Genomic DNA, 14,584 nt, shown 5'->3' on the forward strand with positions numbered 1-14,584 from the left:
GTTGGTAGGTGATCAAATACTTATGTCATGCAATAAAATGCAAATTAATTACTTAAAAATCATACAATGTGATTTTCTGGATTTTTGTTTTAGATTCCGTCTCTCACAGTTGAAGTGTACCTATGATAAAAATTACAGACCTCTACATGCTTTGTAAGTAGGAAAACCTGCAAAATCGGCAGTGTATCAAATACTTGTTCTCCCCACTGAATATATACAGTGGGGAAAAAAAGTATTTAGTCAGCCATGTATCGTGAGATTTTGAGTGAAAACCTCCTTCCATCAGCAAGGGCATTGAAGATGAAACGTGGCTGGGTCTTTCAGCATGACAATGATCCCAAACACACCACCCGGGCAACGAAGGAGTGGCTTCGTAAGAAGCATTTCAAGGTCCTGGAGTGGCCTAGCCAGTCTCCAGATCTCAACCCCATAGAAAATCTTTGGAGGGAGTTGAAAGTCTGTGTTGCCCAGCGACAGCCCCAAAACATCACTGCTCTAGAGGAGATCTGCATGGAGGAATGGGCCAAAATACCAGCAACAGTGTGTGAAAACCTTGTGAAGACTTACAGAAAACGTTTGACCTGTGTCATTGCCAACAAAGGGTATATAACAAAGTATTGAGAAACTTTTGTTATTGACCAAATACTTATTTTCCAACGTAATTTGCAAATAAATTCATAAAAAAATCCTACAATGTGATTTTCTGGATTTTTTTTTCTCATTTTGTCTGTCATAGTTGACGTGTACCTATGATGAAAATTACAGGCCTCTCTCATCTTTTTAAGTGGGAGAACTTGCACAATTGGTGGCTGACTAAATACTTGTTTCCGCCACTGTATATATATATATATATATATACACATCCTTTAAAAAAATATATTTTCCTTTATTACATTCCAACCCCACCACCCCTCCCCTAATTGGAGTAAACTAGTGAACAACAATGCTTAGGCCTCTATCTCCAGCTTATGCATACTATATACATTTTATGGACACAGTCAATTTTACAATAATTCTATTTTGTTTGTTTTTACTCCTGAACTTCCTCTACCCTCAACCTGATAATTTTCATGATGTCCTTCCGGTTTGCTTCTATATGCCATATCTTTCAAACTGTGCTCTTTTACAAAAGTTCTTAACCTATAACCTATATACCTATTATGGACACAGTGTGTTTTACATTAGTTATCTTGTTGTTACTAGTTGTTACTAGTCCCAACACATTTTATTTTAATGATAACCTACTGTATTAGCTTAGGATCCCACTTGGTGAAGGCAACATGATTTGAAAATGGATGAATGCAACAACCATGTCTCAGTCACTAACAAATACAGTCAAGGGTGGTAACTCTATAATTCACTCGAAAGGCACTCTGGGAAATATTCAAATAAGGCTTTATACTAATTTAAGTGTGGACCCGTATAGACACCGGACCAGTGTTCAATTTAACACTCTCAGTGTTGATTTAACACTGGATAATTTTCTGTGTAGGTACTGTATGTAAATTGCACTTGGCAACTCATTAATATGAATGCCATGACTCAAGCATCCTTTACTGTTAAGTCAAGTACATAGGCCTCAGTGGAGGCTGCTGAGGGGAGGACGGCTCCTAATAATGGCTGGAATTGAGTCAATGGAATTGCATCAAACACGTCAATAACGTGGTTTCTATGTTGTAGATACTAACTCCATTCCAGCCATTATTATGAGCTGTCCTCCCCTCAGGAGCCTCCACTGGCAGGCATATGGCTAATGTGCCAGCATGAAATAGTCCACCATTGGCATGCATTGACATGGGTACCTTTTCCCGTAGTACTTTTTTTAGCTAGTTGTCGAGAGAAATTGTCTCTCTCTCCGGGGGTGCTGTGACTTCTCATCCTCCCTATAATGGAGAGCAGGGAGCTCAGCCCTGCCTGGGCGTGTCACTGAGACACCACACTGTATTTTTCTCTTCCTCTGATATATGGCTCGCCTTAGCAGAGCAGAGAGCAGCTCTCCTCTCTCAGTCCCTACTGATATGCCATGTGTGTGGCTCTATATTTCCCCCACCTGGCAGAGAGCCATAACTGCACATCCATATTTTCTCCACCTTCTCCCTCTTCCTCTACCCCGCTTGGCAGTCTCTCTCTTTCATATCCCTGCAGTTAGAGCATTGATATTCAGAGTGGGTTCCCTGTCAGTGGGAAATAGCTATGTTCATGCATTTCTATGTAAACGTTATGAGAATAGAAGGGTGTGCACAAACAATAAACAAAGGATCTGGTATCAGATATCCATTAGCTATTCTGGTGCGTTTCTGAATATATACATAATGGATTGCCTTGTGAAATGCTATTTGAGTGTGTGTTATAGACAGATGGGGTGTCAGATATCAATGCATTGAGGTGGTGGGGTGCGGTGGAATGAAGTGCAGTGTCAAGGGAGCAGCGCTCTCTCTGCAGCCTCCACAGATTTCCCTGTTATCTTGGGGCAACCTGCTCCAAATTCACATCAAGCCATTCTGCCTAAACTGTAGTAAAGTGTGCATGTTTTGAATGGACTAGGTGTCTTTCCTTGAAAAAATCTGCATTATGTAAATGGATTTTCCTGATAAAGATGTAAGCATTTCATTTTATAAATATTTTACATTTACAGCTATCGGCGGAGAGGTTCTTTCTATCCATCGCAATGATGACAGTGTTGTTGTTGTTGTTTTCACTGTTGTTTTTGTTGTTGTTGTTGTTTTCATTGTTGTTGTTGTTGTATGCTAACAGCCTTTCCCCTCCCCTTGTCTTCCAGGAGCCTAGCCATGGAGAGCCTGCTCCTGTGCCTGGCCCTCCTCGCTACGCCCATCACAACTATGCTTTGCCCCAAGCGCTGCACCTGCCAGAACCTCATGCCCTCCTACACTGTCCTCTGCGCCAAGACAGGCCTGCTCTTCGTGCCGCCGAACATTGACCGGCAGACGGCCGAGCTGCGCCTCATGGACAACTTCATCACCACCCTTCGTCACCGTGACTTCGCCAACATGAGCAGCCTCATCCACCTGACGCTGTCACGCAACACCATCAGCCAGATCAAGCCGTACGCCTTTGCCGACCTGCAGGACCTGCACGCCCTGCACCTGGACGCCAACCGGCTCACCATGCTGGATGACACCCACTTCCAGGGCCTGGTCAACCTCAGGCACATGATCCTGGCCAACAACCAGCTGCACAGCATCTCTGAGGGGGCCTTCCAGGACTTCCTGGAGACCCTGGAAGACCTGGACCTGTCCTACAACAACCTGGTGAACATCCCCTGGGAGACCATCGGCCTGCTGGCCAGTGTCAACACCCTCAGTCTGGACCACAACCTCATAGAGATGGTCCCCGAGGGCATCTTCTCCAACCTGCACAAGCTGGCGCGTCTAGACATGACCTCCAACAAGCTGAAGAAGATCCCTCCAGATCCCCTGTTCCTGAGGATCCCAGTGTACGCTAAGCTGAAGGGTTCTCCACTCACGTCCCTGGTGCTGAGCTTTGGTGGGAACCCGCTGCACTGTAACTGTGAGCTAGTGTGGCTGAGGAGGCTGACCAGAGAAGACGACCTGGAGACCTGCGCCTCTCCCCGTGAGCTCGCCGGCAAGTATTTCTGGACCATCCGCGAGGAGGAGTTTGTGTGCGAGCCGCCCATGATCACGCGGCACACCTCCAAGATGTTTGTGATGGAGGGTCAGGAGGTGAGCCTACGCTGTAAGTCGGTGGGCGACCCGGAACCTTCCACGCATTGGGTCAGCCCAGAGGGGAAGCTGATCGGGAACACATCCCGCACCATCTGCTACGAGAACGGCTCTTTGGACATCCTCACCACCACTGTGAAGGACTCTGGAAAGTTCACCTGCATCGCCTCCAACGCCGCCGGCGAGGCCACGGCACCCGTGGAGCTGGTGGTTAACCCCTCGCCACACTTTGACCCCAAGCTGGAGCCCGAGCCTGGCCCCTCGGACATCCCCACCTCCATCAAGTCCAATGCCAGCGGGGGCCACGCCCGCACTGACCATCAGCGGGTCAGTGTGTCGGAGCTGAGCTCGACTTCAGCTAACATCCGATGGCCCCCTCAGGACCACATCCCGGGGGTCCGTATGTACCAGATCCAGTACAACAGCTCCTCCGACGACATCCTCATATACAGGTGAGTTGGTCACCGCATGCTTTTACATAAGATCAGATAAGATGACATGCATCTCTATGGGGGGTGGTAAATGTTATATAAAACTATCCCAATAAAGCTGACTGGTATCTCTGTGTGGAAGGTGGTCTTCACGTTTGCCATTGCGTACTGTGTGTCTCTTTCTGTTCTTCGACAGTTCGTGAGCCTCCAAATTGATCCTCATTAACAGCCTGGTTCAGAGAGCACTCAATCACATTGATAATGAATTTAGTGCCTGATGACAACATGAGTGGACTGTAACTCATCGCTAAAGAAGTCACAGAGCTAACTGCAGAAACACTAGAGCATGATGCCCACAGGGAAAAAGACTGAAGTTCTGACATAATGGGTTGGAATGACTCAATATGCGTACATCTATTTGGCACACCAACCTATATAGTCTTACTGTGCAATAGCCATTAGCTGTAATGAGTCTTGCAGTGACATAGATTGAGGAAGAGCCTATGAGAAGATAACTTGTTGCCATCAATCATCTCCATAGGACTGAGAGGGAGATCCAGTTACATATTGACCTTACTGATATCAGATTCAGATGTTATATTAGGTGGGTTGACTCCCAAGTATCACAGGCCAAGCATTCAATTATATAATGGACTGAATGTTGCAATGCCTCATGGAAGTGTCATGGAAGCGTTTTGAAAAGTGTAGAGTTTGGCATTTCGAATGCAGTTTTGTTCCTATCAGAATATATGAATATACTGTGCAAAACTTTTAGGTGATTGTGACTATTTGTAAGCTGTGGACAATAGAGGTATTACCTTCAGTGAGAGAAAATATTATTTTCAAAAGCACCCAAAGGAATCCCAGTGCAGCGTTGCGGTGATGTAAACACATTACCCCACTGAAGTGCAATCCGTTCCAGAAGGCAGTGTTTGATAACTGATTTTGAATTAGGCACAGTTGAGTTGAACTCTTCACCCCAACTTTAGGAATGAAAATAATCTGTTCTTATGGGAACAGTGGCTTCTGAGCCTCCTCCATTTCAGAGATTTCAGAGAATGACTGTTGCAGAGCGCATAAAACACCTGAAACATCCCGATTTACACAGAGAAGAAAGGTGGGTCACTCCCACAGTAGCTACAGCCTTCTGTTTGTCTCTGCTAAGAATCAAGTGGAACATTAACAGAAAAAAACTGAATTCTCTCCTCAAAGTGAAAAGCACAGAAATCACCGGCCATTAAATTCGGCTGCAAACCCCTTTCTTCTCCTAGGGCAATATTCTCTTGAGCTTTCAAAGATTTCTTTCAACTCGCTATTCAGCGGCTCATTATTTTTTATAGGAGGTGCAGGGGAAAACATCACCGTGAGTGTTGGAGGCTTGACTGCAGCACCAGCCCATGTTATTACAGAGACATAGAAGTGAGAGTACTGTCCAGCATTGGAAGTCGTTTTCCTGCCCCACAACAAAAATAGCCAGCGAGCTCAGTTCCATCCACCTCTCTGTTGAAGCTCTTCCCGGCACTCACACAGTAGATTATTTGACAAGCCTATAACGGACGGACGGAGAGATTCGTTAAAAGACGGAAATTAATCTATTGATTAGTTTTTTTATATTCCACCACAGCCCTCTTCGACATTGCACTGGGGAGAGATTCTCAGTTGAAGGAGCCCTGTTAGTACCAAATTAACTTCCGGCCTTTCCCTGAGGATGGAATAAGAAATAAAAGACACGTAGGAGAAGCAATGTGCTGTTAATTATGCAAAAAGCACATGGAGGCCTTTGGTTTATGGCGCTGCAAAGTAATCGGAATGCGTTTTTTAATCAATTAGGCACACATGAGTCCTGCTCTGTGTGGACTGATGGTTATATTGAATTTGGGAGGTGGCTATGGATGGATGGAGGGAGGGGGGAGGGGGGAATGAAAGGATGCGGGGGCTGAGGACAGCTAATATACTCTCAGACACATTAACATTGTGCTGAAAACAGGAGAGGATTGGGTCGGTATCAGCTTTCCTCGCGGCCTTGTCACGGTTCAGACAGACGACCAGAGGACCACAATTGCGTCACACCAGAAAGTTTATTAAAACTTAAGGGAAAAGGGAAGTAGGGAGTGAATGAAGGCTCCAGGGGTAACAGGGATCCCGTCCAATGTGCTGGGTCTGTGCCCCCCCCAGTGGCAGCGATGCGTCCTATGAAGCCGGTGGTGGGTGGTCCAGAAGTCCTGGGGGGGGGGAGACACAGACACAACAGGGCGGAATGAAACAAGGCAGCAGTACAGTTCAAGGGAAATCCAAAATACGTAGTAGCAAGGCAGAAGGCTGGTCAGAGTTACCGGGATTGAAGAGTAGTCAGGAGTCGTTATGGCAGAAGCAGGTCTGGATCTCCTGGGGCAGAAGAGTATCCAAAAATCAGGCAGGTCCGGGGTCACAAAACCAGGGTGAGCCAGAAGCGCGAGCAAACAGGTTCCGGGTGTGAGCTTTGCAGACGATCTGACACCGGAGAGCTGAAAGACAGGGCCTTAAATACTGGGAGAGGTAGTGGGTAATGCAGCGCAGCTGGCAGAGTAATTAGAGCAGAGCAGAGCAGGGACAGGTGGAGCTAGTTAGGCTGAGTAGAGAGAGTGGTGAGCAGAGTGGAAGAAAATTAAGGTGGTAACCCGGTGGAGTGAGAGGCTCATGACAGAACCCCCCCCCCAAGGGACGGCCCCAGAAGTCCCAAGAGCAACACCACGCCGGGCGGGAGGAGGGGAGCCGGAGGAGGGCTAGAACTCCTCCGAACGGTCCGAGTGAACGTCCTCATCCTCGGAGGAAGCCGGAGGGCCGTGGTCGGGAGATGGGACAGGTCCCGAGACAGGATCAGGCACAGGACAGGAAGCCGAGCGGGCAGGACGGTTAGGGACCCCTCTGGGGCGGCCCCTACGGATTGCAGGTTGATCAGGATGCCGTTGGTGGAAAGCGGTGATGAGAGTCCTATCCACAATCCGACTAGCTGGCACCCAGGTCCTTTCCTCAGGTCCATAGCCCTCCCAGTCAATGAGGTACTGGAGACCCCTACCCCTCCGTCTGGACCGAAGCAGGCGGCGGACGGTGTAAACCAGACCACCATCGACGAGCCGTGGAGGAGGAGGACAAGGCGCAGCAGGGACCAGCGGACTCTCATGGATGGGCTTAATCTTAGACACATGGAAAGTGGGGTGCACCCTCAGGGAATTAGGCAGTTGGAGCCGGACAGCAGTTGGGCTAATCACTCTTATGATAGGGAATGGGCCAATGAACCGAGGTGCCAGCTTCTGCGACTCCACCCTGAGTGGCAGGTTCTTCGATGACAACCACACCCTTTGACCAACATGGTAGGTGGGAGCAGGAATTCTCCGACGGTTGGCCCCGGTAGTGTAGCTGGCAACGGATCTGAGGAGTGTGGCTCGGGCTTGTGACCAGGTGCGGCGACATCGACGGGCAAAAGCAAGTGCAGATGGGCAAGTAACCTCCTCTTCCTGGCTGGCAAATAGAGGAGGCTGGTATCCATAAACACATTGGAAAGGGGACATACCGATGGCAGAGCAGGTCAGAGAATTGTGTGCGTACTCCACCCATGTCAATTGCTGCGACCAGGAGTGGGGGTTGCGTGAAGTCATGCATCGCAGTGCCTTCTCGAGCTCCTGATTAGCCCGCTCTGACTGCCCATTGGATTGGGGATGGAATCCGGAAGTCAGACTGACTGTGGCTCCCAGCAGGTGACAGAACTCCTTCCAAAAAGCGGAGGAGAATTGTGGACCACGGTCAGAAACTACATCCTTTGGCAGTCCGTGGATCCGGAAGACGTGTTCCAGGACCACCTGGGCGGTCTCCTTGGCGGTTGGGAGCTTGGGGAGGGGAATGAAGTGTGCCATCTTGCTGAAACGGTCAACTATGGTGAGAATGACGGTCATGCCACTTGAAGGGGGCAGCCCCGTGACAAAGTCAAGGGCGATGTGAGACCAGGGACGTCTGGGCACAGGCAGGGGCTGCAGCAATCCGGCTGGGGGCTGGCAGGACGACTTGTGTTGGTTGCAGATGGGGCAGGCTTGGACGAATTCCCGTACATCCTTTCTCAGAGAGGGCCACCAGAACCCCTGGGCGAGCAGGTTGTAAGTGCGGGTGGAGCCAGGGTGACAAGCTAGGCGGGAGTCATGTCCCCACTGAACGACCTGGGACCTCAGGTCTTCGGGGACAAAAAGGCGGTCAGCTGGGCAAGTGCTGGGACCTGGCTGGTTACGGAGAGCCTCCAGCACCTGTTCCTCAACAGCCCAGGTCAGAGCTGCAACGATGCAGGGACTTGGCAGAATCGACACAGGGTCCTTGGAGGGGGTGTCATCCTTCTGGAATTGACGGGAGAGGGCGTCTGGCTTGGTGTTGCGTGATCCAGGCCGGTATGACAGAGTGAAATTAAACCTGGTGAAGAACAGGGCCCAGCGGGACTGCCTGGAGTTCAACCGTTTGGCCGTGCGGATGTACTCCAAGTTCTTATGATCGGTCCAAACGAGAAATGGAATGGTGGACCCCTCCAGCCAGTGACGCCACTCCTCCAAGGCAAGCTTCACAGCCAGCAGCTCACGGTTCCCTATGTCGTAATTGCACTCAGAGGGGGACAACCGACGTGAGAAAAAGGCACAGGGATGGAGCTTCCTATCCTCCGCAGCCCACTGAGAAATCACAGCACCAACTCCCACATCCGAGGCGTCCACCTCCACAATGAATTGCCGGTCCACATCAGGCATCTGGAGGATGGGAGCGGAGGTGAACCTCACCTTGAGGGTACTGAAGGCCTTGTCGGCTGCTGGGGTCCAGGTGAAGGGTTGCTTGGTGCTGGTTAGAGCAGTGAGAGGGGCAGCAACGGTACTGTAGTTCCGGATAAACTTTCTATAGAAGTTAGCAAACCCCAGAAACTGTTGCAGCTTCTTTCTGTTCTCCGGAACTGGCCATGAAGTGACTGCTGATACTTTGGCAGGATCCATTTGGATACTTCCCTCTGCCACTATGTACCCCAGGAAGGCCACTGTCTTGACGTGAAACTCACATTTCTCTGCCTTGGCGTAGAGGGAATTCTCCAGAAGACGATGAAGGACTTGCTGGACATGGCGGGTGTGTTCAGACAGGTTTCTGGAGTAGATTAAGATGTCATCCAGGTAAACGAAGACAAACTTGTTTAACATGTCCCGCAGTACATCATTCACTAGAGCCTGGAACACAGCAGGAGCATTGGTGAGGCCAAAAGGCATAACCAGATACTCGTAGTGGCCTGTGGGTGTATTGAATGCGGTTTTCCATTCATCTCCCTCCCGGATCCGCACTAGGTGGTAAGCGTTTCTGAGATCCAACTTGGTAAAAACAGTGGCTCCCTGGAGCAACTCAAAAGCAGAGGTGAGCAGAGGCAGAGGGTAACGGTTTTTCACTGTGATGTCGTTGAGTCCCCTGTAGTCGATGCAGGGGCGAAGAGATCCGTCCTTCTTCCCCACAAAGAAGAAGCCAGCACCAGCAGGAGATGAAGATGAACGGATTAATCCTGCGGACAGAGAGCCATTGATGTAGTCCTCCATGGACTTTCTTTCAGGAGCAGACAACGAATAAAGACGACCCTTTGGAGGGGCTGTTCCAGGGAGGAGGTCGATGGCACAGTCGTACGGTCGGTGAGGGGGCAGAGATGTGGCTCTTGCTTTGTTAAACACCTCTCTGAGACCATGGTAGCATTCTGGGACATTGGAGAGGTCAGGAGCGGAGTTAGTAGGTACTGGCCGAGGGGGTAGTGCGGCAGCAAGCAGGCAGGTTCGGTGGCAGTCCTCTCCCCACTCCCTGATCACCCCGGTCACCCAGTCGAGCTGAGGGTTGTGCCGGCGGAGCCATGGGTAACCCAGGATGAGGGGTTGGCCTGGAGAGGGGAGCAGGTGAAACTGGATAGTTTCTTGATGGTTTCCGGACAGACCCATCGAGACCGGGGCCGTGACATGAGTGACCGATCCGAGTAAGTGTCCGTCCAGTGCCCGGGCAGGAATAGGAGGTGTCAAACGGAGGTTCTCCAGTCCCAGTTGGCGTGCCAGCTTGATGTCCATTATGTTGGCTTCGGCGCCAGAATCCACCAGAGCAGCCAGGGTGTGAGTTGAGTCAGAGAGGCGGAGGTGAACTTGCAGCAGGGGTTTGCGGTCGGAGGACTGGATGGTCATTGAACTCAACCGGACTCCCCCTATACCCGGTGAGCTTCGACCCTTTAAAGGGCAGGTTACCACACGATGTCCATCACCTCCACAATAGAGGCAGAGGTTTGAGGTGAAGCGGCGCTGGCGCTCTGCAGGAGTGAGAGAGGCTCGCCCAATCTCCATAGGCTCAGACTGATCAAGCTGACCTGGGTGAGTGGCAGTAGATGACAGGAGCCCAGTCGGATCTCTCCAAATGCCGGTAGTAGGTGGACCTTGGCGCCCCCTCTCACGACGACGGGTCTGTATCCTTCTGTCGATCCTGACAGTCAGTGCGATGGCTTCATCAAGAGTGGAAGGCAGTTCATGGGAGACCAACTCGTCCTTGATATAGTCAGCCAAACTATGGAAGAACGCGTCCACCAACGATGGTGTGTTCCAAGAACTTCGTCTAGCCAGGGTTCGGAAGTCGATGGAATGGTCTGCGACTGTACGTCTGCCTTGTCGAATACTGAACAGTTCACGAGACGCCTCTGCGGTTGGTGAATCCAGGTCAAACACCTTCAGCATCTCCTCAGCAAACAGGTCGAAGGTTGCACATGCGGGGGTTTGACGTTCGAACTCTGCTGTTCCCCAGAGTCGAGCTCGGCCCGTCAGGTGAGTGATGGCATACCCAACTTTAGCCCCCTCCGTGGCGAAGGTCCTTGGCTGCAAGGAGAACTGAAGTCGGCAGCTAGTCAGGAATGGCCGGACCTGGGTTGAATCGCCGTTGAACCGCTCGGGGTTTCCAATCTTGGGTTCCGGAGCAGCGGCTGCAATGACCGGGGCAGGTAACTCGGGGGCAGGGCTGGTGGGCAGACTGGCTGGGGTAAGGTTGGTGAGGAGTTGAATGATCATGGCGAGTTGTTGTTGCTGTTGCTGGAACTGCTGCTCATGCTCATCGGTTTCCATGTCGGGGAAAGTGTGCGCTGAGTCCATAATGGTCAGATCGTACTGTCACGGTTCAGACAGACGACCAGAGGACCACAATTGCGTCACACCAGAAAGTTTATTAAAACTTAAGGGAAAAGGGAAGTAGGGAGTGAATGAAGGCTCCAGGGGTAACAGGGATCCCGTCCAATGTGCTGGGTCTGTGCCCCCCCCAGTGGCAGCGATGCGTCCTATGAAGCCGGTGGTGGGTGGTCCAGAAGTCCTGGGGGGGGGGAGACACAGACACAACAGGGCGGAATGAAACAAGGCAGCAGTACAGTTCAAGGGAAATCCAAAATACGTAGTAGCAAGGCAGAAGGCTGGTCAGAGTTACCGGGATTGAAGAGTAGTCAGGAGTCGTTATGGCAGAAGCAGGTCTGGATCTCCTGGGGCAGAAGAGTATCCAAAAATCAGGCAGGTCCGGGGTCACAAAACCAGGGTGAGCCAGAAGCGCGAGCAAACAGGTTCCAGGTGTGAGCTTTGCAGACGATCTGACACCGGAGAGCTGAAAGACAGGGCCTTAAATACTGGGAGAGGTAGTGGGTAATGCAGCGCAGCTGGCAGAGTAATTAGAGCAGAGCAGAGCAGGGACAGGTGGAGCTAGTTAGGCTGAGTAGAGAGAGTGGTGAGCAGAGTGGAAGAAAATTAAGGTGGTAACCCGGTGGAGTGAGAGGCTCATGACAGGCCTCTCTCTTCTTTCTTACCTCAAGTCGACTGGACTCCCTATTTCTCTTCCTTTGTTCCCTCTCTCTGTCCATCTTTTTACTCCAGGTATCACTACCTAACTGCCTTTATGTCTGTACGGTCTCTTCTGAGACAGTCTTATATGAGAAGATGAGAAGAGGACTATTCTACATCATAGACATTATAGAAAGCATGTGGTAGAGAGGTTTCAGCACACACTGACATCCATGATCACACACACACGCACAAGAGTACACACACGCACACAGTTCTCCATGTCCCCCTAACCCCTCCCCGCCCCCTTCCTGTAACATCCATATTCCCATCTCTAATGTGACAGACTGGTGACAGGAGCTGTGGCAAGGTCAGGTCCTGCTCCTCATTCACCATCCCCACCACCTCCTCCCCATGACATGCAGAGGACCCAGCCTTCCCCTGCATGTCCATCAAAGCCCCACCAGAGGATGTGGATGAGGACACATCTGACGATACAGTATATTGGGGCCTATTATATTTTGACCTGGGCGACCTCCCTTTTTATACCTAGACTGTATGCTAGGCTCAGGGCTAATGAAATGGCCAGACCCGTCTGTGGGCGGCTAGTGAGCTTCACTCATCCAGAACATCCACTAATGATGAGCGTATATATGCACTGGGGCATACAGAACAGGTTCAACATCAAAACTATTCCCCCTAATTAGTGAGATTTCACCTTTCTTAGTATTTTTTATCTCTCTTCTCCTTTTTTTCCTTTCAAGGAAATGTTCACGGAATTGAAATTCACATCAAATCTTATTTTATTCTTCACATGCTTCAGAAACAACAGGCAGAGACTAACATTGGAATGCTTTCTTACAGGCCCTTCCCAACAGTGCAGAGAGAGACGAAATAGAGAAATAATAGAAAAGTAAAACACGTAATAATAAAAGTAATATCTCTTCGTGAAACCTTTACTTCATAGTAAAGCACCAGACCATAATATGACCCTGACTTTATGGGTGGAAGATATTCTGCATGTTCCATAAATGTATTATAATGTGTTAAGGAGAATACAGTGGGATGAACAGGATGGTAAGAGTAAGTCAGTTTAATAGAAACAGCAGGTGTAACCTGTGGATAAGGCAGGGTAGAGGAGGGTACGCTGAGACAGTATGAATCCCGCCGTGCGAGCGTATAGGTTGACCCCGCTGGCGCCTGGGTTTAGAGGAGAAATGTTTAATTCACACACTGTCACCCATGTTGCTACCCCTTGGGCACGCCGCACTTTGGAATTCCGCTCCACGTCTCCTCACCTCGGAGCCCCCGGGCCCCTATGTCCCTGTTGATAAATGGAGCAGTTTGGCACGCTAGCCACCGGGGTAACAGCAGACACACACACACACCTTAGCCCCTGTGTGGTCTAGTGTTTGTAAGACAGAAAGTAAACCTGCCAAAGGAGAGAGAGTGTATAAGAGTGTATGTGTGTAGTTGGGGTAGTCAAGGTTAAATGTAATCTCCAGGTACAGAATGTATAGGTTGTTGAGTTCAGTGCCTTCATGGGATTACTGCTAGAATGTTCACTCTGTCAATAATCTCTCTCTCTCTCTCTCTCTCTCTCTCTCTCTCTCTCTCTCTCTCTCTCTCTCTCTCTCTCTCTCTCTCTCTCTCTCTAGGATGATCCCTGCATCTCATAAGTTCTTCCTACTCAGTGACCTGGCCTCTCAGCGGGACTATGACCTGTGCGTGCTGGCTGTGTACGACGACGGCGTCACGGCCCTGACCGGCACCCGCCTGGTGGGCTGCGTGGCTTTCACTACCGAGCGCGAGTACCGCCAGTGCCGCTCCCTCCACGACCAGTTCCTGGGCGGCACCATGATCATCGTGATCGGCGGTATCATCGTGGCGTCCGTGCTCGTCTTCATCTTCATCCTCCTCATGAAGTACAAGCTGCACAGCAACCACTACAAGCAGAAAGCGGCACATGTCAGCAACGTGTGCTCTCAGACCAACGGGGGCCAGGCGGCGGGCGGGGGAGGCGCTCCCATCCCCCCCTCCTCCTCCTCGTCCTCAGGCTCGGCCAATAGGCCCATGCCTCCTGGCCCAGTGGACAGGGTAGGGCATGAGGGATCCCATCAGGCCTCGGAAGGGGGCTTCGGAGGGCCCTTGAAAGGGACCACCATAGTGGACTTGAACCCAGACTACGGGAAGTCAGTGAAGGACGAGGATGATATATCACAATAACACAGGATCTTGGACTGCCCCAATCCCGCCCCCTTTTTATTTCCTGGTGCTGGGGTTCCTCTCTCTTACCAAGGATTATCTGGTGTCCAAGGTGGGTGATTCCTATCAGACAAGGCAAGTGGTCAGGGATCACATGTATTCATTTACATTTCTGCAGACTGCTTCTGTAAGTGCTTACAGGTGTGTGTCTGTGTGCATGTTTATATGCTGTGTTTATTCCTTTAAGTCTAGGTGAATATGCATGCAGTGTCTATTTTGAGGGGCAGTATTTATGCTGTATAAGCTTTTCCTCTTTAAATGAAGCATGGTACACAGTCCAGTGAGCCAGTCCTATTGAGCTGCAGCTGTTACCACAGACAGGCAGGCTTTGCTGGTGCCCCACGCCAGGCCCCCAGGACTGATGGGAATAGGC

The 14,584-nt window shown here is 50.4% G+C and overlaps 1 protein-coding gene across 1 annotated transcript in view; it reads left to right on the forward strand.

The window, feature by feature from the left end:
• Positions 1–14,172, forward strand: part of LOC311105400 (leucine-rich repeat and fibronectin type III domain-containing protein 1-like protein) — a gene marked incomplete at both ends in the record, with an annotated part of 70,657 nt that extends 56,485 nt beyond the window's left edge. Inside the window, 2 exons of the mRNA XM_084147546.1 lie at positions 2,780–4,153; positions 13,605–14,172. Of these exons, the coding sequence (XP_084003672.1) occupies positions 2,780–4,153; positions 13,605–14,172 (1,942 nt within the window). The remainder of the gene's footprint in view (positions 1–2,779; positions 4,154–13,604) is intronic.
• Positions 14,173–14,584: the final 412 nt, after the last annotated feature.

Source organism: Coregonus lavaretus, assembly GCF_964263955.1.
Source record: "Coregonus lavaretus genome assembly, chromosome: 30".
NCBI lineage: Eukaryota > Metazoa > Chordata > Actinopteri > Salmoniformes > Salmonidae > Coregonus > Coregonus lavaretus.